General features: G+C 41.6%; 2 protein-coding genes and 1 long non-coding RNA gene across 13 annotated transcripts in view; 2 read left to right on the top strand and 1 right to left on the bottom strand.

Moving 5' to 3' along the window:
* The window catches only part of LOC310900395 (uncharacterized protein), a 35642-nt gene extending 29179 nt beyond the window's left edge, over positions 1 to 6463 (top strand). The window contains exons 3-4 of the mRNA XM_083838346.1: positions 272 to 354; positions 3870 to 6463. Of these exons, the coding sequence (XP_083694472.1) occupies positions 272 to 354; positions 3870 to 3886 (100 nt within the window). The 3' untranslated portion in view covers positions 3887 to 6463. The remainder of the gene's footprint in view (positions 1 to 271; positions 355 to 3869) is intronic.
* Positions 6464 to 6613: 150 nt separating this feature from the next.
* LOC310900397 lies at positions 6614 to 10216 on the bottom strand. The gene is made up of 4 exons (XR_014585104.1): positions 9293 to 10216; positions 8832 to 8950; positions 8380 to 8594; positions 6614 to 7801 (listed from the first exon to the last, which is right to left on the bottom strand). It is a non-coding gene; the product is annotated as an uncharacterized lncRNA (long non-coding RNA).
* A 182-nt stretch (positions 10217 to 10398) lies between these two features.
* The window catches only part of PPM1A (protein phosphatase, Mg2+/Mn2+ dependent 1A), a 29519-nt gene continuing 12759 nt past the window's right edge, over positions 10399 to 27158 (top strand). The window contains exons 1-5 of one of the 11 annotated variants that reach the window (XM_083838340.1): positions 10426 to 10632; positions 21197 to 21281; positions 22024 to 22197; positions 24104 to 24238; positions 24680 to 25531. In XM_083838340.1, coding sequence (XP_083694466.1) covers positions 24698 to 25531 — 834 coding nt within the window. In that variant the 5' untranslated portion in view covers positions 10426 to 10632; positions 21197 to 21281; positions 22024 to 22197; positions 24104 to 24238; positions 24680 to 24697. Of the gene's footprint in view, positions 10633 to 11355; positions 11632 to 21196; positions 21282 to 22023; positions 22198 to 24103; positions 24239 to 24679; positions 25532 to 27158 lie in introns of those variants that run through there. The other 10 variants (XM_083838341.1, XM_083838342.1, XM_083838343.1 and 7 more) reach the window with 10 other exon arrangements.

Below are 27158 nucleotides of genomic sequence, written 5' to 3'. Positions count from 1 at the left end.
TTGTTTTCAAAGTGCTTGGCGTGCTTTTACTGACACCTACATTAAAAGGCTAAAAAGACCGTTTGCTTCTAAACAGTTCCTGCACATCAAGTTTCCATCAATGCCCTAACTGTATATTTGAACGTGACTTCAGTATTCCAGGTATCTTATGCAGGTTCATCACATAATAGTGAATTTTATTCAAAAGTTTAGGATGAGAACTGATTGCATCAGTTCTGCTCCTTTAGACCACACTAATCTGAATTTTCTTCCTGTTTATTGACATTAAAAGCACATTTACGCAGAGAAATAATAAAAAGAGAAATCCAGAAAAACTCCAGCCTTTTCTCCAAGACGTGTGCCATTTATACGAAGGTAAGACTTGTTTAGTATGATGGGAAAGTAATGGAGCCCAGAGTCCTTAAGCTGTATTATCCGTTTTCTTTTCATAACATACTTTCTTTGGTTTACAGTAAGGGTTGTGACTAAATTGTCTGTGTTTATGTAAATACCAAAAATACAGAACATGTTCAGGTTAAACTACATCCGATGCTAATGCTGTTTTGTTTGTGTGACATTACTGCTATGCAATTCATCACGATTATTCAAAGAAAATATTAGAAGTCAAGATACAAATATATGAATGACTTTTCCTGAGAGGACTAGGTATAGGTAAAGGTTAGGACATACCTAAATGTTAGAACACAACAAGTTATCTGAATATATCATATCCAGGTAAGTGAGGGAAAGTAAGTATTTCATGTTTTTCTTTTTTAAAAAACAGCTGTTTTTTTTTTTTCTTTTCTTTTCTTGATATGGGACAAATCTCTTGTTCTGGTGAAGAGGAAGGCTTTATCTTCAATATTTACATTCTGATTCGTAGATCCCTGTTCTGTTTCTATTATCCTGGGCTGGGTTCCAGCGTCACCAAAGTCAATGGAAAGATATGGGCCCCATTTTCCACATTTAGAATTTTTCAAATATATACATAGATATATAAAGCAGTATTTATTCAACTTAAATCTGTTGTAATCAATCTAGAAAGACTTCTTTCTGTCTGGGCTCTCTCATTGCGCTAGTACTGAAAAGACTACTAATGCAGGGAACTAGTGAAAACTTTCTCTCTTGGAACATTTAATATTAAGTGAGGGACAGCAAGAGGAAATTAAGGTGGCGTCCAGAAGGCTGATTCTGCAGAGCTCAGTCTCCCTGAGCAGCCTGCAATAGTCAGCAGAAACTAACTCCGTTGTGGGGGTGGCCAGGGAGCATGAAGTAGGAGCCTGCTCTGAATCCTGCACTCTTCCTCTATCTTGTTACACAGAGGTCACTTACAGAGTAGCTTCCTGCATTAAAGCTAGAACCTGTGAAAGTCTCCCAAATCCCATGAAAAGATATTTCAGGGAACCTGTCCTTTAGTAGCCAATGACAGATCAGATAACTAAAATTCCTTTCTTAATCAGTCAAAAGTATGAATTTTTCTTAATTCTTAGTAACACTTTTTTTTTTTTTTTTTTTTTACAATCTCTTAGTAGTGTAATTTGCCTGGTGATCTAGTTTCCCTTTATTTTCATTAATGTATTTTTCTTTGGTTTCAAAAGAGCTCTAAATTAAAATTTACTTCTCTTTTTTTTTACTTTCATATTGTCAACAGTTTCGGTACAAATCTGGGAATGGGATTTGCTCTCTAACTCAGGCACCCTCTGCTGGTCTTCCCAAAGCAAAACACAAAATATTAGAATCTTCATCCACAACAATGGGTTTTCAGAGAAAAAAATCCAAATTTTTGTGTTTCTAAACCTTTTACTACCAGGATATAAATTACAAGGAAGACCAGCTTTAGGGCTGTAAACTCAGTGTGTGTGAAGTGTTTTAATGAATTCAAGAAAATAATTGCATAATCAAGCATGTGAACCTGTGGAATTTATCGGGCAAAAAGTCCAAAAGTGAACATGGCCTAAGAAGCTGTTCACAGTCTGACCTGGCTCTTAGCAGAAACCTGTGACTGGCATTTTAATGACAGTGTTGTGTAGGGAGCTCTAGAAGCATACACTACCATGGACTCTCTTTCTCTGTGTATCTTAGTTAGCAAAAATCATAGATAGTAGTCCTGCATAGATCATACATATTTTAAGGGGATAAATAGCTAAGAAAACATAGTGGGTAAAATAGCTTCCATTCCAGCTACACAAAACAGAGAGCTGACATCATTATTCATCTGAGAAAATCCCTGGACATCAGAGAAGTAAATTAGAGCACAGTGCTTTTTTAACCTACTGAAGGGTAGGACATGCTGGCGCTAGGAGAGGTTCACCTATTCCACTTTCTGAATTCAACCTTTACTTGACATTAAGCTTCAGTGCAAGCAACCTGGTGCTTTGTTGGAGATCTGTCAGTTTTCTGTATATGACAGCACATGTGTCAACCCAGAGAGGATCAGCAGAGTTGCAAAAGATGATAACATCTTATTTTGCATAGCTGAGTTTTTTAATGATGTTAACAAGCATTTTAGATGTCACAGCAATGAGCAAGATACTAACCTAAATAGAAGTCACGTCAGCAGCCTCCTGCTATCCTTCCTGGGTAAGTAATTCTTCATCATGCTGGAGAAAGCGCAGTGGATGGCCACCATGACGAAGACAGACTCAGAGAGCTGGCTTTGTTCAGCTGTAAGAAGAGAAAGATAAGGGCAGATTTTATTGCTGTCTTCAAGTGCCTGACAGGATATAGAGAAGACAGAGACAGGCTCTTCTCAGGAGTACCTTGTGATAAGCAAAGAGGCAATAGACACAACTCAAAACACACGAAATTCTGATTGGAAACACTGAAACATGCCCAGAGAGGTGGAATTTCCAGCCTCAGAGATATTCTAAACTCAGATGAACAAAGAGTTCAGCAACCCCATCACGTAGGACCTGCTTTGAGCCAGAGGTTGGACTAAATGACCTCCAAAAGTCCCTTCCAACCAAAATTATTCTATGATTTTATGATGACTACTGTATTATTAATCCATTTTAAAGTGATGAAAGTCATTTTGACAGTACTAATGCTTCCCCAAGCAAGTAAGAAATTTAAATCCAATCCAGACTCACTGAAGTTAGTGGGAATCTTTATTAATAATCTATATTAACTAGAAAGGCACTGGATCAACTTCAACAGTTTTAAGATTTGCATTCAGAAAAGATCCTAAATTTTATTTTTGAAGACAGCATCAGGGTATTGTTTTTGTTTGTTCATTTTTTTCTTTGGGTTACTCAGTAGCAGCTAGATGAGCTTGAAGCATACCATGACCACTATCTTTGAGTGTTCACAGATTTTACCTAGAGAATGAGTAGCAGATTGAAGTGTTTGCCCAGTGCTCTGAAGGTATGCCACTGCTTTTCAGTTTGCACTTGCAGGAATATTCCTATTTGCTAACTGTTATTGGTAATGAGCCTCTCACCTAAGTTGGGTTCAGTTCAGGTCGACTGCTGCTTTCGCGTTGAGACAGCGTCTATATTAATTGAAATTTATGTCATAGAAGGGCAAACTTGTGACCTCTGTAGAGTGAGCTAATGACTCCCATCCAGTATTCAGCTGACTGCCATGAATTAGCATCACCAATGCTTTCCCTTTTTACCTCATCATTTTTCTCATCTTTGCAAGGCAAGCTTTTTTCATCTTCTTTATCTCATCTCTTACAAGAGATTATATTATTTATTTTGAGCATAAGACAGAGCAAAACAACCCAAGGGAGGAATTAGAATGCAACATGATAAATGTCGGATACTAGCCAATTATTTTGATTATTCCTACAAAGCATTAATAATATATATGTTTATAAAAATATAGTGTAGGACTTTACACACACACAAATATAGTACAAACAGATATTTATCTAAACAAATTCATAGGTGATCCACTACAATGAACGACAAGCAAGAAAACAAATATATTTCAAACACCTAAAAGAAATCACATTGCCAAATCTCTTAAGAAGCAGGTGGACGCCAAGACCATTGGACCAACGGAAATTTCCTGAGAAGAAAGGATGCCATTCTGTTTAGGGTAGAGACTCAGATTATCTCCAAGTACCGTTCATGTCTTGAGTTACACTCTGGTATGAAACTGCACCACATTATTTGCAGTAGACATTAAATGTTTTTACAAAAGAACATAAGCTAATGTGTCCTGCCTTATGAGATCTTCCTTCCCTGATAGGTTCCTTCTCCTGAAACTGAGCTTGAACTGTACTACATGGAAGTGCTTTTTTAATAATCACCCCTATTGCTTTGCTAATATTTTTTTCTGCTACATCCCTGGAGAAACACAGGACGGGGGTAGGGGTTGACTTAAAAATGCTAAAAATTGAAATTACTAGTTGTTTGGCTTTCCTAAGAAAACCGTCACATCTAGCTTTGATCTCACATCCATTTTTATTATGTCCCTTATACGAGCAAACATGAAACAGTGTCTTACTTCGTACAATTGTACCACATCAGCATCTACGTAATCAAACTAAATTTAAACCTTAATTATGCTGTCAGCTAAAAAGGGCATAAGTGGCAAAATCCAGCTTCAGAAGCAGATTTTCCTTTCAATCTTGGATTCTCCAGAATCTTTGGTACTACGTAAACCTACTTTGCAAAATACTAAGCAACATTCAGATGTCAATATCTCCAGACCTTGGCTATTTGATTCTGGCATGTTGGTTTTAAATATTCTCCAGCTTAATGTGACTAACTGATGCACATAAAAACTGATCTCCTCAGCTGTGTCTCAGCTAACAGGCTTGTTAAAGGAGACAACTGAATGAACAGATTTGTGTGAAAGAATGTAGCAAAAAGCAAGCTGTGTTTGGTTGTACAAAGAAGGCAACTAGATATGGCTACTGAAAGAAGAGAAGGACTAGAAGCAGAAAAAATTGAGTTTATGGAATACGATTCTCCTCCACATCTGGAAGTTCCCATCTTCATTGATTTTCAGAGTCTATGCTTGAATGTTAATAATTATAAAAGTCTAAGAGCATCGTAAGATTCCCAATGACTCAGTATGAAGTATTCTTCCACATCAACAGTCTGACATGCACTTTCAGCTGTGATTGCTAAGCTAATTTTTAGGTTGAACAACTGACAATTGTAGGCAGGCCCACTAAAATTGGCTGGGACAACAGCCGTTTTTACAACATGCTAATGACGAAGGGTTTGATCCTGCAACACTGAGGTCAATGGAAGCTTTGTCACTGACTTCAGTGAAGATACAGGCTTTCATGCACGGACTACTAATGGAAAAATGAAAACAGCAACTTACATACACCCTCACATTTTTAAAATAGAAAAACTATCCACTGAATGAAATAGTCTAAAGCCAAGTTGATAAAATATTCTGATTGTTCTGTACTTCATAGCTTGTCTTACAGAAAAAAAAAAAAAGAAAAAAACATTAAGAAAATTAAACTTTCAGCAACTGAACACAAAACTTGGTAGATATTCACCACTAGCGATGAAGATTCACTAAAGTGCAGCCCCTTCAGATTGGAAAGAACTGGAGAAAGATGTCTGTGTTGGAGTCGTGTCATGTGTGAATTAGTGAATTAAGCTTTCAGGACACTTAAAATCAACTTCAGGTTTTGACTACTGTTGCTTTAAGTTGTTTCACAGTTTCTGTGTTGAAGAGTAACACAGATGATCCCAGTGAGACCATTTCCATCATACAATCATGAATCTGGTAGATAGCACAGGCAACAAAATGAATCGGCACATACTGGTCTGCCATGCCAGCACCTCTTCTGACACCAAACACATCTTTTTTGTCACTGTTTGTAGAGCAGGCTCATGACACACTGCTTTTCTGTCGAGACTTTTCCACTTTAACCACCAAGGCAGATAAGGTTGAAATGGGAGGGAAAAATAAAACCGTATACAAATGTTTTTTTTTCCTAATTTTTCATTTTCTTAAAATATTTGTAGACTGTACTGACATTATTTTCTAATTTCCCTATTTCATATGAAAAGCAGGCTTTGTTTACCACCAGCTCTTCAGCGATACTTTGCTATAGGTAGAAGGAGCCATGTGTAACAAAGGTGATTTGCTCTGAGAACCTTCCTGACTAACTGCATTTGTCCTCCTGAGCTGCCTGATTTTTTGTCATCTTCTTTTGTGTAAGCTTTGGACTTTGGGAGAAACTGGGACATGTGATGCCTTTCCTGTATTTCACATACAAAAAAATCCATTTCTGAAATGACTTTCTTATTGACAACAGAGCACAGTGCTGCTTGTACTGAAAATGAAACTTGCTTCCCTAATTAAATGACTTGTTTCTTCACTTAAAACTGGCCTTTACATAGCATAACAAAAATGCATTATTTAGGAAGTACAGAAAATGCGTTGCACATTGAGAACTTGTAAGAGCAAAGGACAAAGGTTCAGAGTCACAGCTGTCAGTCTGGCATCTCCAGCAAGATTTTCTTCTGAGCGAAGGAAAATAGAGGGAGTATTACTGAACTTCTGAATCTCATGTGTTTAGTCAGCTGCCACAGTAGTGTCCAATGCTAGTATTAAATCCATAAATTGTTCTATAGAGCAATAAAATAAGACCGAAATCTCTATCTATGAAGACCAAACCTCTATCGCAGAGGTTTCCTGCACAAGGCCATAGCTCCCAAGCCTTTCATAGCCAAGCTCTGTTTGGGAAAGCCAACCACATCCCATAGCAGCACAATAACCCTAGCCAGCACAGCCCAACAAGACTTGGTGGCCCAGGCCTGCCTTACTGGCTGGGAGCCACTGACTGATGGCTGAAATGGAATAGGAAAGATTCAAAATATGCTTTTTTATTTGAATTTGGAGTGTCAGTGTAAGGGTGATGCCTAATGAATACTGACAAATAAGAAATTTACAAATAGAATATGAAGAGTTGGAGAAAAAGGGGGACAAAAATCGTAACAATATTCTAGAATAAAACTTTATATTATTTTTTTATATTAAAGCGTTTTCCCTCTATTGACAGTTACTCTGCTTTGCTTTTGCTGATTTTCCTGAACTGCATGTTACTTCCATCAGTAAATGCCCACCAGAAAAATAAAACTCATCACTGAGAATTGTTTTTTTTTCTGTTAAGCTACAATCGGAAAACAACGTTGTGATGCCTTAATGATTTTGTAGATTGCAAAGTACTAGTATTTGTCTTTACAAAATGTCCTTGCTGTTTGAACATTTTTAGAAACTATCAAGAGAGCATAAATCTTCAGGCAAAGTGTGGCAGTTTGTTTAGCCCTTCTCAAGACTCCAGCAGAAAGCAAATTATATCAGAACTGCTGCACTTTGAGAATGCAGGATTTTTGCATACCACGTTCTTCAGAAGTTCAAAGTCTTTCTGACATCTTTCAGATACATTCAGTTTGGATACAGGATACACTCTAGGTGTGCGCTTTTGATGATTTAAACATCATGTGACTATTAATCATAGCTACAGCACTGGGATTTTATGGAGTTCCCAATGGCACAGCTGCCTGAACAGATACCTACAGATGTCATCACACCAGGGTGTTGCAGCAATAGTTCTCAGAAGATGTAAAGCCTGCAGCATAGTTGTCCAGCTGGCTTTCGGATTCTAAAAATAGGTAGAGCCCAGTGGAGAAGAGATGGGGCAGGGCATGGGTACTTCACAAGCCAAGTATGAAGATCCGGCAAGTTCGAGATCACAGTGTTACAGGCTAGGCATATTAGTATGAAGATTTGTATTAGATCACCTCCGAGCACCAAGGCTAATTAATTCATTTGAGCCATCTAAAAGTTAAGCGCTTAGTCTCAGTTGTCATCTCAGCTTCTTCTGTAGTCAGAGAAACTGCAGGAGAGGAAAAGGTACCTCCAGCAGGCAGCTCGCTCAGCCGGCTGCAGACACCAGTGTAAGCACAGCAGCAGAGCTGTCTGAAGGTGCCTGCCTCCTGCTGCTGATTCAAGGCAGCCTGGACAACAGCTTGACGACACGTCTATTATTGAAATGAGTATTACTAAGTGATACAAAACCTATTCTAAATAAAATATAAATCTACAGTCTACCAGCTGTTTAGGCTGCAAAGTAACTTCAGATATATTATCTCCCATCTATGCCAAATATTTGTGGCAGACAGAAGGAGAAAAAGTGAAGATAATTAAGGGAAGCTGAAAAAATAAAGCTCTCTCCTTTTCCCAACCTGTTGGACAAACCACAATGTGAGACACCGAAAGAAGTGCAGCTTTTTCACTTGGGGGATCAAGAAATTGAAATCATGCAACACGAAATAAATATTTGCACTAGCTGCCCCCTCTCTAAAGAATGTAAAAACTTCTGATAACTCATGTTTTTGTAATACAAAAAGTTTAACCAGAACTCCAACTATCATTAAAACTAAAAGAATTAAAAGGAACAGTGGCAATACCAACCTGCAGACTACGGCAGCCTCCTACATAATACGCCCATTACAATGGGAATGGATCCGAAAAGGCTGTTACATCAGCACGTGGTCCCAGTAGCAACTGCAGTGCTCTACTCTGGTTTTTATGAAATGATGTCACGGAGAACAGCCTCCTTGATCAAGGTGTAGAATTTTCTCAGTTGGCAGTTTTAGGGAATACACTGGACAAAATCATCTTCCTGCCTGCAGTAATCAAGTGTGCATAGTTGGATAACATCTATTATTTAGATAGATATTTTAAAATATTCTTGGTAAAAACATCCATCTAAATAGTTTTTAAAAGCTGTAACCTGAAGCAGAAAAATATTATCTAAAATATACATTGGAGCAGCATGTCATTTTAAATATGCTTTCTTAAGCTAATCAAAATTCCTTGTTCCCAACAATGAAACGTGATTCTTCTTAATAATCCAGGCATACCTGATGATGCAGTGCTGAAGGAGTTTCACAACGATTCTTGTTACTGTCTCCTTGACTGTGGAGCCAATGTTTTCAGTGACTACAGGTCCCAGCCATCTGTACCCAGTCTCGATGTCTTACTAAAGGGAAAACGAAGAGTTGTATGCTGGGAGATGTAGTCTTATCAGCTACAAATATGCATGGAAATACATTACACACAACTCTGTTTCATCTTACTTAAATGTGATGCTTGAATTTCTTGTAACTATTGATTGCCATTGCTTGTATAACTGGCCAGGCAAAACTAGCAAACTAAGTAAAAGTTACACTTTAAGAAAACATGTCATAATTTGACTCCATCCAATTTCCCAAGAAAAACATAAGCAGAAGATGACAGGAGCAAACTCTCTGCTGTCATTCCATTCCTGCGCCTTAAATCTAGGGCATCACTAAAAAGCTAGGCCAGGATTTTGTTCACTTACTTTTTTTAATGCAAAAATGCAGGTACAGGTAACACCAAATAGAATCCAATAACATCTGCAACTGCATATAATTCAAAGTGTTAGGAGAGATTTATTAAAGTGTAAAAGGAGGGTGAACATTATTAAATTTATGTTTAAGTGCAGAGGTTCAAGAAGCATGACTGTATATGTACATCAGCACATATATTCTGGAACAATTTTGTGTAACCTTTACCCTGACTATATTGTAGAAGTGTTGAGAAAAAAAGAAAAAGAAAAATGCAGTTTTTCAAATCTGAACTGCATCAAAAATTTATAACTAATTGCTTTTGAATACCAAGAAGAAATTCCAAATAGCATTGACGAAGGTTATGGGAATTTCTCTGTGACCTTCTGAAAATCTCCGCTTGAGGAATAGGCTTCATATATTCTGCTCCCACCTCCAATATATTTTTGGAATATTTTGCAGTTAAGCTTCCCTAAAGGTTTGTTTAACGACTTATGGTGCATTTAACTGCAACTTAAAGGCCTGAAATAGTTCAAACAACACTGAGCACTGCCAAGCAGTGTTCATGCTCGTGCTAACATGATTAGGATGAATAGAGTAAGATCAGGTCCAAACATACCATTTCCTCACAGTCAGCAATGGAAACTGGAGATTTTGTATCACGCTGAGACACAGTAAGTTTATCTGTTACAGAAAACCCTACAACCATGAGGTTTTGTTACAGTTGTTACAGCTTTTCCAGCCCTCTCTGGGTGAGGCTTTTCTGTTTTTGTACGTCTTATCTGCACAAGAGCCCTCAATTAACTGCCCTCAGTCGCTGGCACAGGCAGGTTGAAGCTACACTGATTGTTACCTACAATGGCCAGAGGAAGCTAACCGGCAATTTGAGGGCTTTCCAAACATTCAGTGTAGAAAAACCTTCACATATGGCTGTGCGCTCTGGTTACTGTCAAATATGGAAACCATCTAGTCAACCTTCCTGATTCTTCAGCTAAGCGCCCTCTTCAGCTAAGCGCCCACTTCAGCCATTCCTTCTCCACGGGCTCAAAAAACCAGCCCGCATCCCTAACCCTCCCCTTCCAAGTAGTCCTTCCCACATCCACTCCACCTCTTAAAATCCTCAGCCCTGGGTTTAACCGCGGCTCGCTGGAATTAGCCGCACACGGCGTTCCCCGCAGAGCCAGCCAGGATCCCAGCAGCCCTCCCCCGCCGCATCCACCTCCCCTCTCCTCCGCATGGCTCGCTAGGAGGGCGGCCGGGCCGGCAGCTGCTCCCGAGCGCCGGGGGCCCACGGCTGACTCCTCGCCGGAGGCAGAAGATGGGACAGGGCCGGGGAGAGGCGCCCGCGGAGGAGGTAGGGCCGGGGGTGCGGGGGGGCTGGCCCCGCAGCGTGCTGAGGGGAGCTGAACACCGCGGGGTTATGAAACGCGCCGGGCGCTTGCTAATGGGGATCCAGGGCTCTTTTTGCCGGCTTGTAGCGGGCGGGAGGCGCAGGGGATCGGTTTAGCCGGGTGGGGGCAACGGGTAGGGGGGCTTCCCTCAGGGCGGGCGCCCTCCCCTTCCCTCAGGGCGGGCGGCCCGGCCTCCCCTCAGGGCCGCTTCCCTCAGGGGGGGCGGCCTCCCCTCCCTCAGGGCGGCCTCCCCTCCCCTCAGGAGGGCTTTCATCTCCTCAGGGCTGCCCCCTCAGCCCGTCCCCTCCTCCAGGAGCCCCTCTAGGAGCCGGTGCCCGCTCCCTGAGGGAGCTCAGCGGCCGCCATCACCTCCCCCCAACGCAGCGCCTCCCGCCCGCTCCTCCCCGCTCCCCTCAGGGCTCTGATGACGTCTTCCCCCCGAGCTCACGCATGCGCGCTGGGCCCGGCGCGGGGTGATGTAATACCTCCCCCCCCTCCCCTCCCCGAACATCCGGGCACCCCGCGTGCGCGCTCCCGCCTCCCCCCCTCCCTTTTCCCCTGCAGCGTGCGCGCGCGCGCGGCGGCAGCGGCGGCGTCCGTTGCGGGGAGGTGGGGGGGGGGCGGGGGGGGTAAACGGGAGCGGCGGCGGCGCATGCGCAGAGGGGAGGGGGGAGGCGGCGCGCGTGCGCGAGAGCGGCGGGGGGCGGGTGGGCGCGGGCACGGGGCCGGGGCCGGGGGGGAGCCGAGCGGGAGGGGCCGGGGGCAGCGGGGCCGCCATGAGCGCTGCGCTCCCCCTGTGCACCGAGGCGCCCTCGGCAGCCGCCGCCTGCGAATGAAGTGAGGCGAGGCCGGGCCCCTTCCTCCTCCTCCTCCTTCTCCGTCTCCTCCTCCTCCTCGCCCGGCCTCCCCGCCGCGCACCTCGGGGAGCCGCCGGTGCCGTCTCCGCCGCGGCCCGGAGCGGGGTAAGTGGTGACGGGGGGGGGGGGAGTGTGAGAGACAGGGGCTGTGAGGGGACCCCCCAGGGTATGGGGACCCCCCAGGGCTGTGAGGGGTCCCCAGGGCTGTGGGGGTCCCCGGGGGGGGGACATGAGGAGGAGGAGGAGGAGGAGGAGGAAGGCGAGCTGAGGTAGTAGCAGCGGCTCCCCTCCGTCCCCTCCCTGCTCCAGAGTTCATTTACCGAAGGTTATAAACAGCCTCCTCGCCCATCGCCGCCCGAGCCGTGGGGCACGCCGCTGGGAGCGCGAGGAAAAAACACCCACACCACCCCACCAGCACCACGCATCTATTTATAAAGCACCCACCCCGTGAGGTTCGGGGCACCCAGCGCGCCCCGAGCGCTGGCATTGCCCCGCAGCTCGCCTTCGCCGACGCCTTTCGGGGCGGTTAAAGTTGGAGCGAGGCTCTGGGGACGGTGGCGTGAGCAAAGGTTGCCGGTGAGCTGTAATCTGTCACGGCCACGGCGGTAAAAGCGGAGGTAACAGGACGGTGTCCTCGATGGAAAAGTTGCCCGGCGATGTACGAGATAATTGGGCTCGCGTGCTACATGTCGTAGTTCCCGTCTAACCCTTTTATTACGTTACCTTGGGTTGTGGTAGCCACACAGCTCTGGGGCTGGCTGCGGGTCAGTCGTTTCAGGATAGGTTTCACAGACATCCGTTCGATAGATATTTGTTTTCATACAATTAAGACGTTTCAGGGATGCGCCGTGCGTGTGGCAAAATTCTGTTGTTGCCAAACTAACCAGCGCTTGTGAGGAACTACTTTGTCCCTGAGCTGTACCTTTTGTCAAGGGGGAAAACGTTGGTGGTTCAGATGACCTGCGTGGTAACCTTAGGGCTGTGCGCGGCATACGAAGGAAGTTTTGATTTTTAATTCTTTCAGGCAGAAGGCAGACTTAAAAGAGATCCTGAGAGCTGTAGGTGTAAGGCTCTCTTCCTCAGTGGTAGGTGACACGTTTTCCGTGGATTGCGATGGATAACGTCAAAATAAGTAGAGTCACTTCGTGAAGTCCTGGTTCTAACTCTGTTAACGCTTTGCTGAGCCTGTACACGCACTGCTTCGCTGCTTAGGTGGCTGGTGAAGGATTAGTGAGGCACTAGTGAAATTAAAGACAACCGCTGTTACTCAGGACCCTGTGCGAATTGCCAAATTAACAGGAATTGAGCAAGTTCTACCCACATTTCTTCTCTGACAGCTTTGCTTTTAATACTATTCATGGGTTTTCTATGAATAAGATCAGAGACAGAGGGAAGGGGTGGGGAAAACATGGGTCAGGGAAGTTTTACATTTTCCCAGTCTGAGCAAAGCAAAGGTTTTGAAGAACAATTTTGGTAGGTACAGCAGCATTTCTCACAGGGGTAGGGAGAGCTGCTCCTAAAGCTTTCCCCTCCAGGCCCGTATTTCTGGGCCTACATCTTGTGTAGGGGACTGCTGTAAAAGTAAAAGCCTTGCTGATGCCTTGTGCCAGTTATTAATGTTTTCCTCAGCCGTATTCATCTGATAAAACCTCCTGATAAACGTAGCTCGTACTGGAAAGAGCTGGTCTCTACTCTTACTCTTTTCTGGTAGAGCCACGTTTTTCTAGCGTGTTAGTCAAGGCCTAGCTCTGGTTATAAAAGGTTTAGTCCTTCGGTTGGTGGTTGTCTGGTAAATATTTCCCCTTGAGGTACAGCAGAAAACTATACCTGTTTTCCAAGTGCTTCGCTGCGTCTAGGTGAGCTCGAGATACTTTGTTGGAGCTGAGGAGCAGGGCTGGAAATGCCAAGGGACTGGTGAAGCTTGCAGGTCCAAACAAGCAGAACTCACTCGGTGCAATTTGAATTAAAGCAGAACACAAAAAAGTCTTTTCTATAAAATCGAGCTGGTTGCTTCTTATCTGGAGAGCAGCTTACACGGTGCAGTTGAGTCATTCTTGCTGAGAGAGCATTTTAAGAACTATCGTTAAAAAGCTCAGATATTTAACTTTGGCACAGTATAATTTGCAAACTTATGTAACTGGTATGTTTTTGAATGCAGCTGTCAATAAGATCTTATTGCACTTTTCCCTTTTTAGTGGAACTGGGAATATAAAGCAGCTGCTGTCACGGGATGACCTACATATAAGTCATTTATCAACGGTATATTTCTTACTAAAATATTGACATTAATATTGGCTTCATTTTCACATGTTGAAGCCTATGCTAATGTCAAAATATTTTTACATAATTGCAAGTTATTTACAGATAAGCAAGTTTTAGAATGGGAAGTGCTGTAAAATAACTATTCAGTTTGCCTCTGCAGACCTCAACTCATTTTAAAGACTTTAATGATGTTTGAAGTCAAGACAGTAGTGGCTTTAGCAGAGCTACACCTGAGCCACGCAACATTTCTTCATACTGTAGCACGTGGTTGTAATTGTTCTCCTCTCTTCTCTTAAACCATAGCTCACTTTTACTTTTTCTTTGAAACATTGGTGTATCTGTACAATCTGTAGCTCTTTTTAAATGATGTAACCTATAGTCACGTTTATTCTTTTTGAAACTTCAGCTGTTTCTGGATAGTACTTTGCTGTTGAAATCTTAACTGATACCTTTAGCTTTAGTCTAATGATCCAAATTTCAGTTAAAGCTATCAGGATAAGAAATAAACTTCTCTAAAACTTAAATGGAGTTAACTGTGATGCTCTTCGTTGAAAGAATGACAAATTGCAAACTAAAGTTTACATCAAAAACAGGTAATGTCTGGATAAAAACAGTGTTCTTAAGATCCAGGGAACATACATAAAATATAGTTTAAGAGCCAGTGTATAAAACAGTTGTTTCAGAAGGCTTCGTCTATTTGAACCATGATGTAGCATGGATCAGAGTGGTGATAGCGTTATCTCTTTGTGGTTTTTGTTTTTTTTTACATTGCTCTTTTTCCTATCTGTCTGCGAAGGAACAATTTTAGATTTATTATGTTTCTAGAGTAAGTCATTTAAATCTTAAGGCTTGCAAGAACATCTAGTCCAAGGAAATTGTAATCAGGGCAGAAGAAAAAAAAGCGAGATGCCATACTGAGGGAACAGACTGATTCTTGTTCCTGGATCGAGGTAGGATCCAGCTGAGTGCTGTAGGTGTTAAGGCAATGCTCTAAGGGCTGCTTTTCTGAATTTCTACCTACCAAACTGTGCTCCGTGTTAAACCACCTACTAGGTTAAAGATGTCTGTCAAGTTTCTTCTTTTTGCATTTCTCTTTGTGTGTTTAAACTGAACAGGCCTTTGTTTTACTGGGTGCTCATTTAATTTTTTTTGTTGTTGTTTTCACATACCAGTAAAATTAACTAATGGATATTTCAGCTTGCTGCTGGAGTCTCCAGAAACAGCGTGTTTATAAATATATCAAACAGTTGCTCGGATTTTTTAACAGCTCGTCTAAAAAGGTGTTCGTATGTGACCAAACCAACAGAATAAACACTTCCTTCATCTATAAATAATACCAACAAAGTACGCTTCCACTGTTTGGAGTGTAAACTTTGGAGCAGTATACTAGCAGAAGAGCATCTCAGAGGGATGCAAAGGAAAAACAAAGCTGAGTAATCAGATTGCAGTGTTGAAATTTAGAGAAATGCTACAAGTTTACACCTAGAGAAGTACATTAATCTCTTTGTTGCTAACAACTTAGTTCTCAGTTCAGGTAAGAATATTTTAATTGATTAAAATATCTTAAATCTTCCAAGAAAATAATTTGTGAAGCCAAGAAACTCAAGTGTAATGTGCCTTGTGCTCTGGTAGCTACAGTTTAAATAAAGCAAAGCACTTAAATGTCCTTACGCGCATAGGCGATGTGCAGCTGAATTATGTGGGACTACGCAGAGGCATGATGTAACCCTCATACTTACATGCCTTGCTGGATTGTGACCCAGAGGATGAAATGTGCTTTCATGTTTGGGTCTCAACTGTAACTTGAAGGATTTTCTGTAGCTATGCGTGCAATTCATTTTAACTGCTGTCTGTACTTTGGGTCTGGAGTTTAGATGCCAATCCGTATCCTTCTTGGCCGCGTATCGTGGCTATTTGTGCACAACCCTCTGCTGGTTTTAGATTAAGGAAATACCCTAAAATGCAGTAGCCATGAGAACCGTGTAATCTGTGCCTAAGCTGTTCGTGTTTGGAGATGATTATAAGGAATTCAACAGTTGTCTAAGTTACATAAACCCAATCTTTAGGAAGGGGTGCAGAATGCAGAGAAATGTGGGCAGGTAAGCGGTTAAGTATTAGGCTGAAGGAACGTTTCATGAAGAAAGAATCAGTTTCTATCAGTAAATAATTTTCTGGTTCCCCTAATCAAATACATTAAGTATTTGGACAGACCCTTCGTACAGATCTTGTATTCCCCCTGTCTGTAGGGAACGGTTCTGGGGCTGCAAAGTGAGACCCCTTAAGCTCAGGAACTGCTGGTTTTCACGCTGCTTAAACCTTGAAAAACAGGTGAATTCCACAACATCCTAGTTTGGTGACCAAGATATTTAGAGTTGCAACAAGCTCAGGTTTGGACTCAGAAGAGCATCACCTCACTGTCTTGTCCATCAAAGGCAACCCCATCAGCTCTGGCTGCGCTGGTGGTACCAGAGGTGAGCCTGGTAGTTGGTTGGACCCTCAGAGAAAGCCTTCTGCAAGGACTACAGCAGGTTTATTTTTCCTCTTGGATTCTTTTTGTCTATTTTTAAATTGTCTTGATGGGGAAAAAAATAATCTACTTTTACTCCAGCAGTCATTCTCTATCCTTTTTTTTTTTTTAACAAGATAGGAATGCTGGGGATGTGAGGGCAACATGACTTTGTAAACAAAAGCTCTTGGCGTGTACAAATGAACAAACTCCAGCTTTTCCTAAGCTTTGAGGATTTGACTTCCAGGTCTTAATGTGCTTCTGGCATAGTTTTGATGTAATTTCCTTGCAAGCAAAGCCAGGTTACAGCTGTGCACTTCAGAACATTTCCTATTTTATTCCCATTTGATTCTCATGTGTAGTCAGCAGGTTTGAAGTCCCGCGTGCTGCTTTTCCTATATCCTCACCAGAATCGTGGTAACGTTGCTGTGATGAGAACCGCAAATATTTTCTCGTAAAATGAAGAGTCTGGAAAATTGCTTATGTATCTTACATTAAATAATTTCATAATAATGCTTGGCTAAGCGGGAGATTTTGTGACCCTCATGGAAATATCTTCTAATCATCGGGCGTGTACTGGCTGCGTACAGCTTGAGACATAAAGACCGAAAATTTGGAAGGAGATGGGGTGATGATTCCACATGTTTGATTTTCTTTGGGTTGTATAGAACAGTAATAGCACAACAGCCTTTGTGGTGAGGGTATCAGTTAAACACTGCAAGAGCATTCATTGCAGAAAGGTGGTGCGGTGCTGTAAGGACTTGTCCACAGCTACATCTGTATTACCACAAGTGACGATTCTCAATTACGTTAACTATTTAAAAAAAAAAAAGTGGCAGTTTCCTGAGTAGGAAACTGTTTCATCACAAGCGTGTGTGTGTAGTTTTGTAGTGTTTCTTTTTTTTTTCTCCTGTGTTTCAGGAATGGTTCAATTAATGCACTTGATGTTCGGTTGTTTTTTTTTTAATTGCTGTTATTCAAGCCTCTCTTTGTTTTTGTAGTCTCAGTGAATAATCCCATCGGGACCTCTTTCCATGCAGTATATTTTTCCTCGTTTATTTTAACACTTTAGCTAAAACGCTGTGGGGTGCTGGGAGGGGGAATCTGCAGTCGCTTGACTTTACTGCAGTGGCCTTTGAAGAACCTGAGCAGTCCTGGTCCTAATAAGCCATTCTGGGCTCGAGGTCTGTTACCAAGAATTTCATTTTCCTCTTTTGGGTAGCGGTGGCGAGGGCTGGACGCAAATTCTGCCTGATTCTTCTGAGTGGGGTTAGCTGAAGTTGATAAAAAGCAAATGCCGTTTTGTTTTGTTTTTCTTTCTGACTCAGAAATAGCAGTGAAATAGTGCAGTTCTTCCACTAAAGAAAACATTCCTCGATGAATCTTCAGAATATCTTTCTGTAAATGGCAAATAGTGTTTGGTTGGTAATACTAGCAGGGAACAAAGATGCTGAGACTTCAAGCTGTGAATGAGAGGTCAGAAGAATGAAGTTTAAAGAACAGTTTTATTTAGCTGTTGCTTGAAGCATTTGATCAGGTCTGTTCAGTTCTTGGACTTTTTGAGGCTTATTTGTACTCCAGAATTGGATATTAGGGCCACTGTGTCTGGGAATGGAGTAATATTACGGTGCTAGTGGCAATACTTTGTTGGTATTGCAAATAGGGGAAAAATTGCAGTTCAGCTTTTATGACAGCATAATTCCAATTTTCTGCATGCTGTCTTTTTCTCCCCCTTTTCCTGTACAAGTCTTTTTATTCTGGTGAAACTGTATTGCTGTGCCTGGTTCTGTTGGAGTAACTGCACATCACTATATGCTCGTTCTGATAAACGTGGGTGGCTTGATGGGAACCCTTATTTTTACTTGCTTGCCTTGATCTTTGAGAAATTTTGAATCTTACTGCGTCTCGTTTATTGAAACATAAAATGGAGCAAGGCCTTTCTTTCTCCCAACTTCTGTCTGCAAAGACTGTAGCTTCCTTGGATCTCACAGTTCCTTTCTACAGTGCTTTCCTCAATGGGGCTTTGAATTTTGGCTGGAGTCTGCAGGAGTTTGTGTACTCTTAACAAAGCGTTTGTTTAATCTTGGTGTCTAAAATGGGTGTCTTTTGTTTACCTTCCAACACATTTTAAATAAGAAATCTTTGGAAAATGTTGTATAACCAGAAAGGGGCTGCAGCTAAACACCAGCGGGGGTATGTTTTTTGATTATTAATTTTTTCAAGCAAGGACCTTGGGGTTTTCATTCTGTTCCTACTGCTCACACAGCAGTGTATGACTGTGCGCAGCTAGCTCATTGATTTTCAGAGATTTTTTTCCTAGTGATTGGGCTGCTTGTACTTTGATACTAGTGCCTAGTGCTTTTTTCTTATACTCTCCCACCTCTACTTTGAAGTACAAATATTCAGAAATAATCAAGAAATTTCTCAGGGCCAAGAAATATTACCTTTTTTTTTTCTGAGGGTACCGGTCTTGTTAGGATCTTGATGAGCAACTGGTACTTGTGGATGCAAGTTGTATCTCCTCTCAAAATCAATTTAGTGATTCTTCTATTCCCAACCGTGGTCCTAGTGATTCTGGGAATAAGTTATTTTCTTCAGTAACTGACCACAGAGCAAAAGAACTCCATAAAGAAATATTGAAGCTACATCACCCTCTTTCTAAATCTCTGCAGGAACAATTTGTTAGATGAGTTATCTTTTTCCATGTTCAGGACTTTCTTTTTTGGAAAATCAGATTACAAACATCTTTCGAGAAAGCCTGGACCTCAGCCAGCATACATGCATGATGAGAATAACAGCTCCTTGTTTAACCTTGGAACAGGTTTGGTTGTCTGGAGAAAAGGTAGATAACAGCAGAAAAAGGTGAAACGTGTTGCTGGAGGCGGGGTGCTAGCTTGGGAATGGTTGCCTTCTGTGTTCCAGAAAACTTTTGGAGGCTTTACCAATCCTCTGCGAAGTCCTGTCATCACCCCAGTGCAAACAACAAATACATCGATGTAGGAAAACAAGTGGGAGAAAATATTTTGCTGTTTAATATGAGGAGGCATTCAGAAAGGCTGTCAGCCCCTAGCAAGAACAGGGGATTTTAACCAAAAGCGGAGCTATCTTTAAATAGATAAAAGCTCAGTGAAATGGTTTATTAAAATAGCCCAATTTCTGCATTTTATTTCTTGTCCTACTTCTTTTTTGGGGCCAATTCATGTGTCTCTTTATTGGCCATCTATTCCTACATTTGAAAGTACACATTCAGAAACGTCAGCTCTGATTTTCAGTACTTCATTGATGTTGAGCCACGAATGCCAGGACTCAATCATATAGCCTCCGATAGTTTTGAAATAGTTTCATTGGCAAGAAGCTTTTTCATGACTTCATTCAGCCCATGACTGTGGTGTAATTATGTCTCCTCGACCGCGTGTTCTGTTTTATTTTAGTCATTCTTCTGATCCCTGGGATGATCTCTGACATGTTATTTGTTAATGTTAATTGATTTGGGGCTTCCAGTATGGACGCAGATTTTCATTCAGCGGGAGCTAACTTGAGAAATGTTTCCGTGCCTGCACAATTATATCCTGACTGGTTACTGCGTCCAAGGCGGGAGGGGGAAAGTGCCACGGATCAGGTTGGAGCCGAAGGCTTTGGATGCCCCTTTTCTATTCACCAAATTATACATACTGCTGCTGACTTCTTCTGTGTCCTGTAGTTCAAGTAAAGCTTGTAATCTTGCTTTATGCGTGCTCATTACAGCATACAGGGCATAATGTCACTCGGAGAATTGTTCCAGGAAACTGTAGTATGGGGACACTTCTGAGCTTAGGTTGGACAAATAGCTACGGCTGCAGTGTGCCTCGTATAAGCAGCTTATCCTAGTGGAAGGAGTACAATTCGAGCATTGTTTTAAAAGGATTATTAAATTATATATTGTTAAAGTACGAGCTTCAGATGGGGGGTGGTGGCTTTTCTTGGACAAAATGCTCGGTTCATAGTCTGAGATCTTGGAAAAATACATAAGGTTTTTGCAGGGGTATATGGATTTACGTTGATTATCCTTTGTGGACAGTTTAAGACGTGTTCATATGAGCCTTCAAGCAAATGAAAAAGCATACGTAGAAATTTATTTTCTTGTGTACCAGGAGTTAATACAGTTGCACTGACTGGATAGTATAATTTGAGGGACAAATAAAGGGGCAAAGGGATTTCATGCATTCCACTGGTGTATCTGCGGTTGTCCGTGGTTGTCCATGGTCTGGTATACTAATTACCCTCCTTTTCTTTGCCACTCAGTTCTCCAATTGCATCTACTTTCAAGGGTTTTAGCTACTGACTCTTTGGCATGCTCCATTCATTATTTCAGTTTTGTTTCTAATGCTGCAGTCCTTTGAATTTTGGCACCCTTGTGTTTTATCCCAGATCTTGTTACTTGTGTTGATTTTTCTAGGCCTGTACAGTACTCTCGCTTTTCTGTCTGCAAACTGCGACTTGAGTTTTTCATGCACTTGCTGTAGAGGTTCTCCTTCAGCTTGACCTCTACGGAGTCAGCGTTTCTGAAGTCATGCTTCAGATGCACTCGTAGATGCGTAGATGCACCCCTGGGTATGCATATTTATGCAGAATGTTCAGTCTCCCTTCTTTTAATTAAAAAAAAATATTTAATTAAATAAAAAAATAATTAGAGAGGCTTCTGATTTTTTTATTCTTGGGAGCCAAAACCCAGGAACTTTGACTGCAGAAAGCTCTTTCTTTCAGGAGTAACTAATGGAAGGCATAGGCACTGAGATGGTGAACCAAGAGGCAGCCTCCGTTAAAACTGTGGTTTGTTTGACCGGTCGCTGTGACAGTTGCAGTGCCTGATGGTCTTCTGGTTACCCTTCTGAAAAAAATCTTGCACCTCTGATGTTCCTACAGGGCACTGCTGCTGTCGTACTGTACAGATTCGTCCTCCTCTAAGGAAAAAACAACGGGAGGTTTACATTCGCCAATAAATGCACCGGTAAGCTTCCAGATTCAAGGGCATTTTCTCTGACTTTGGCTTTAGTAGGGATAGGAATGCTGTCTGTTTCTGTTGGTCGTTCATACATTGCTCAAGCATCCTGAAAGTGGAGGCATCCAGGTTGGGTATCCCAGTGCCAAAGATGACCAGATGGCTGCAGGTGACTAAAGAACTGAAGAAGAGGGGTGAGCCAAGCCGTGCTAGGAGTCTGGGTGCATGCAGACTCTTCTGGGCCTGACTTCTCTGTCTTTAATGGTGTTACTTAACGAAGTCCTGCTGTAACTTGGTTGCTTGCACTGCTGTAGGTCAGCCTGATTTGCATACGTGGTTATATATGCTTAACTAAAGGTGTCATCCTGGCTTAAGCAGCATAGTGCTCACAGCTCCTCGTGAAAGAACGGATGAAGTGCTGGTGAGTTAGGTAGGCAGTGATGTGTGAAAGATGTCTCTAGATAGGGACTCAAGAGCAGGTTTAAGATATTTTTTTTTTTTTTTTTAGTAGGGAGGCCTCATAGCTTTCTTATGTCAGTCTGTGTGTTTTTTCTGCTCTTTTAAAACTTAAAGAAAAAAAAGGTAACTTTAAGACTGCATAAGGGGGAAGTAGCAGGTAGCCTGCGTTTCCTAGGAATTCACAAACTGGTCACTACTAAACCCACTTTTCTGAACATGAACTGAAATTGTGGAAGAGTCGAAGGCTTGGCACGTTCATCCTACCTGCGAGTAAACTATGCTTTCCCTTTAGATACAGCAAGGATTTTGAGAACCTGGCCTTGCATGCCTCCAGGTGTAGAGTGGTGTTACGGTGGAAGTACGACTAGCTAGAGCATTGCGAGGAAGGTAACTGCGGTCTGTTGCTGCAGTTTCCAGAAGGTGAATGCTTCATGCCATGGGCTCTGAATAATTTCCTAAGTAAAAGGTATGTGTGACCACATTGTGGTTATCCTGCTCTCTGGTTGTATTCACATCTCTGGTGGGTAGCTCACACCCTCGAAGAATCATGTGTCAACATCTCACCTCCGAGGCTTAATTTAGAAGAATAGCAACAGCTTTCGTTTTGCCTCCTGGGAAGGGATAAGGCAGCTTGATTTTAAATGGAGAGCAGATTCATTGAGGTTTTTTTAATCGTGGCTTAGGTGACGAACTACTGAGGGGGATGAACAGCTTCCAGAGCACAACTCTGAGTATTGGGTACCTAGTGATGTGAGAGATTTGAAGGAAAACTGCTTTTTCTGCCTCAAATTTGTGGTTGGTTTTACTATGTCATCGTCTTAGTGCTTTTGGTTGGTTGTTTTTTAAACACAGTAATAAAAAAAAAAAATCCTTTGCAAAATGTGGCATTTGCCAGGGCACTTTCTGCTTTTTGAGCTTTAAATTCAGGTGAGACAATTGAATTCTGTTTTGTGATCTCTTCAGCAATAAGAAAGTGCTATACATTAGTTTAAACTCTCCTGCTGACGAGGGGTGAATAAGAAGCCTGTTCCGTGAAATAATTCCCCGTTTGATCTATGGCAGCATTCTGTAATTATTTTGATCACTCTGACTTCATTAGAGCTGTATGTCAAGATAAAAACATCTAAGTTGTATTTTTTCCTAGCAACTGCAGTAACGTGAACCTCATGCATGTGCTTAGGATACGAGAGCGCCGTGCACCATATTTTGCTGCCTAGTTCGAGTTTGCTTGGGCATGGTTATTTCGTGCTCCCTTGAGAAGAGCCAGAACCGAAGAGCAGGGGCTGGCGTGAGAGGAAGCAGAGGTGTACTGCTGCTGACATCTTTCTCCATGCAGCTGAAATATGCGTGGCTTTTGTTTTTGTTAGCAAAGCATGTGAGCAAAAGCGTATAACCAGCGCGTGTGCCTCGCATTTGGATCCCTGTCGTGGTGAGATCAAATATAAACACTTCTTGCCTGTTTATTTTAACACGTACAGATGTTTCAGAAAGGGTGATAGTGGGTTGGAGGAGACATGCTGGAAGGCTTTGTTGCGTACACGGTTTCATTTCTAGCTGGGGATGTGCTGGAGTAACATGCGAGCAAAAAGTGATGTTATCACTTAGCGAGCTGATCTAACATATTCCACATAGATGGTAAAACCTCCTAAAATCCCTGGTAAACTAACTTCTTTCCTAGTACAGCAGCTTAGCTAGGGCCTCGGGTAAAATCTTATTTTGAGATTCATCTCGGTTGTTTTTTGTCTGCCGTCTTCCAATAGAAAAGCTTGTGTTATTCCCTTACGTAGTATTGTATAACAGTGATTTGCACATTCTTTGGTGCCTGCTGAATTTGCAAGTATGTAAAATGTGCGACCTATTTTGTGTGATTCTTTTTTTTTTTTTTAATAATGAATGCTCAAATAAACTGATGTGGATTAGAAGGGTGGGTTGGATGGGTAGGGTGTGAGAGCCATGAGGATAAACCAGTCAGTTTGCAAATGTAATTCTTCATTTCTTAAGCATGAATATTTGCTGCATCACATCCCAGTGATTTGAGGTGGAGGAGGATTGGGCGTGCAATATATTGGGCTGGCTTGAAAAAAAAAGAAAAAGCAGCATGAATTTACAACGTGTGATTTTTATTTCAGGCTTCTTTAAACTTGTCAGGGGTAGTTGTCTTTCACTGAAGCATGAATACATTAAGGTTTTAAGTAAATCTGCAGCACAGACATCTGAGAAGCTTGCTGTGTAATTTAACTGAAAATCTAAGGATGAGCTTTCACAAGATGGCTGAGCCATGCTAATGGCTTGCTGCTGCCTAAAGGGACAGCTGCTCTGTTCCTTCTGTGTCTTGCTCCTAGTTATCCAGTCTTGTCACTTTTTTTATGCAGGCTCTGGCATTCATCTCGACTCTCCAGATCACTTTACCTGCTTAAAAAACAAACAAACAAATCTCCCCCCCTCCTCCCAAAGGAAAACCTAATCATTTTCCTTTTGTTAACCTACCACCATCACAAAAACAGAAGGTGAGCAGTACTTCATGGCTGGGCAGTAGGGGTCTAGGGAATGTCACTGGCCTAGAAACATTGAACTCTTTCCTTGGCCAGTAATTGCGGGGAACATTACTATTCAGATGTGTGCCAATCTCATTTTATATCAAACTCATTTTATATATACTGATACTAGAGACTTTTACCAAAACAATGCATGGTAGTGGAATAAAGTTCTTCAAGTACGACAGCTGAAAATACTTAAAAAAAAAAAAAAAAAAAAAAGTACAGTTCAGCTAGTAGCAATGTCCTTGTTTAAATGAGATGAAAGCAATGCAAATTTGACTTCAGAGAAAATTAGGCTTTGTGTTTTTGCCATCTTAGCATTACTTGCACTTTCTATTATTTAATAGTTTCCATTAATTTATTTACTACTTATGTTCAATAATACCTTAATCCTTTTTTCTTTCTTTTCAGAACTGAAGGCAAGTCATCATGGGAGCATTTTTAGACAAGCCAAAGATGGAGAAGCATAATGCCCAAGGGCAAGGGAATGGGCTTCGTTACGGTCTGAGTAGTATGCAAGGCTGGCGAGTTGAAATGGAGGATGCACATACAGCTGTGATTGGTTTGCCAAACGGACTTGATGGATGGTCATTTTTTGCTGTATATGACGGGCACGCTGGATCCCAGGTTGCCAAGTACTGCTGTGAGCATTTATTAGATCACATCACAAGCAACCAGGATTTTAAAGGGCCAGATGGGCCCCCATCTGTGGAAAGTGTAAAGAGCGGCATCAGAACAGGTTTTCTGCAAATTGATGAACACATGAGAGTCATCTCCGAGAAGAAACATGGTGCAGACAGAAGTGGGTCAACAGCTGTGGGTGTCATGATTTCTCCCCAACACACATACTTCATCAACTGTGGAGACTCGAGAGGTTTACTTTGTAGAAACAGGAAGGTTCACTTCTTCACGCAGGATCACAAACCGAGTAATCCACTGGAGAAAGAGCGTATACAGAATGCAGGTGGCTCTGTAATGATTCAGCGTGTGAATGGTTCCCTCGCTGTTTCAAGGGCACTTGGAGACTTTGATTACAAATGTGTCCATGGGAAAGGTCCTACAGAACAGCTAGTCTCACCCGAGCCTGAAGTTTATGAAATTGAGAGATCAGAAGAAGATGATCAATTCATCATACTGGCTTGCGATGGTATCTGGGATGTTATGGGAAATGAAGAGCTGTGTGACTTTGTAAGATCCAGACTTGAAGTCACTGATGACCTTGAGAAAGTTTGCAATGAGATAGTTGACACCTGCTTGTACAAGGTAGCAAGACTTGGGAGGAAAAGTTTGTGTTTTCACTATTAGATGTTTATGAATGAATTAAGAATAATAAGTTTTGATTTCAGTTGATAAGTATGTTCTATGTTAACATGACCTTGAAAGTAATTACTATGATCCCTATAAAAATGGTGATAGAGGGGAAACGAGCATGCAACAGTAACAGTAGGGGCATCTTTGATGAAGAGTTGAAAATCATGTACAGATATGTTGTGATACCTGGGAAATGAGAAGCTAATGGGAGCGTATGGGCAAGTCAAGGACAATAGCTGTCCTTTTCTATTTCACAACATACCTTACAAAACCTTAACTCTTTCATCAGACTAGAAGATATTCTTTCTCTTCCTGCTTTTCCCTTCCTCTCATGGGCATATGGTAACTTTACTGCCGTAATTACATCAAGGTGAATGCAGAATGATTGAACCCTGACTTCTTATTTTACAATTCAAAGTTTTCTCTCAATTATATGAAGTTCTGACTTCCAAAGTCAGCTTTTGTTCTGGTTTAATTACTGTACTTCTCATTCAGTGTTGTGTCATACAGCTGTGAAGCTAACGCAGGAAAAGATAGGACTGTTTTGTTTAACAAATCTATGCAATTTTGTGTACAATGACTTCCACCTTGTGTTAACAAGCTGTAGGATGGTGCAGTTAAGAGATTTGAAATACTTAGTTTCATGGCTTATTGCTTAATTTTCCAAAGGCACGCTGTAAGTCATAATGTAAAATGCCCAACATTTTTGATACTAAAGAAGCAAGAGAGCATCTCAGCTCTTGCCACATGGCAACAAAGGTCATTGTTTCCCATTTGGAAAAAAGGAATCACTTTCCAACACTTTGGAAGATTAATAATGCATATAGTTTTGTTTACAATTTTTCTGGTAGCCTTGAAAACAAGGGAATGAACACTGGCTTGTGGATGCCGTAAACTTTGCAGTAGCCAGTTGTCAGCACCTCTTCATACACCCATATATACTTCTTAAAACATTTCTGCTTGTTCTTGATCTTATTTGCATTTAGTTTGCATTAACCGCTAAGCGTATAGATGCGTGTTTATAGGCAAGAGCTCAGGGATACTGAAAGCAAACTAAACGGTTACTTTTCCTGAGCAGAAGGTGTCTGTATTCTAATATATTTGAGTATTAGAGTTGCGTTTAATTTTTAAATGTTTCCATTTCAAAGAATGCTTTTGTAAAGGCCAGAGCCCCTTCCAGCTGGTCTTTTAACAGATACTCTAACCTGTAATTTGTCTTTTCTAAAAAGGGGGGAAAAAAAAAAAATCAATAGCAGTGTTTTTAGGTGGAAGCACTGTCTGAATTCAACAACTTCTTATGTACTGTTTTTAAGCAGTACAGGTTTTGTTTACTGATTTAATATTTCAACTGTTTTCTCAGAATGATCAGTGTTCCCTTAAAACAAGAGGGAACGCAGCTTTATAATTGCACATCACTTACTAGTAATGTCATTTTTAAAAAGACAACAGGCTGTCTAATTGGCTCCAGATAGTCTTCAGACCCAGAAGTGGAAAAGAATATAATGACTTAAAAGGTAGTTTTTACTGAACAAACTACAAAAAGTAGATTTCTGGAATTCTGGGAGGAAAAAAAAAATAA

This window comes from Anser anser (assembly GCF_964211835.1).
Source record: "Anser anser genome assembly, chromosome: 5".
In the NCBI taxonomy this organism is placed as follows: domain Eukaryota; kingdom Metazoa; phylum Chordata; class Aves; order Anseriformes; family Anatidae; genus Anser; species Anser anser.
Note: the sequence above shows the minus strand (reverse complement) of the source record. Positions and strands in the feature narration are given on the sequence as shown.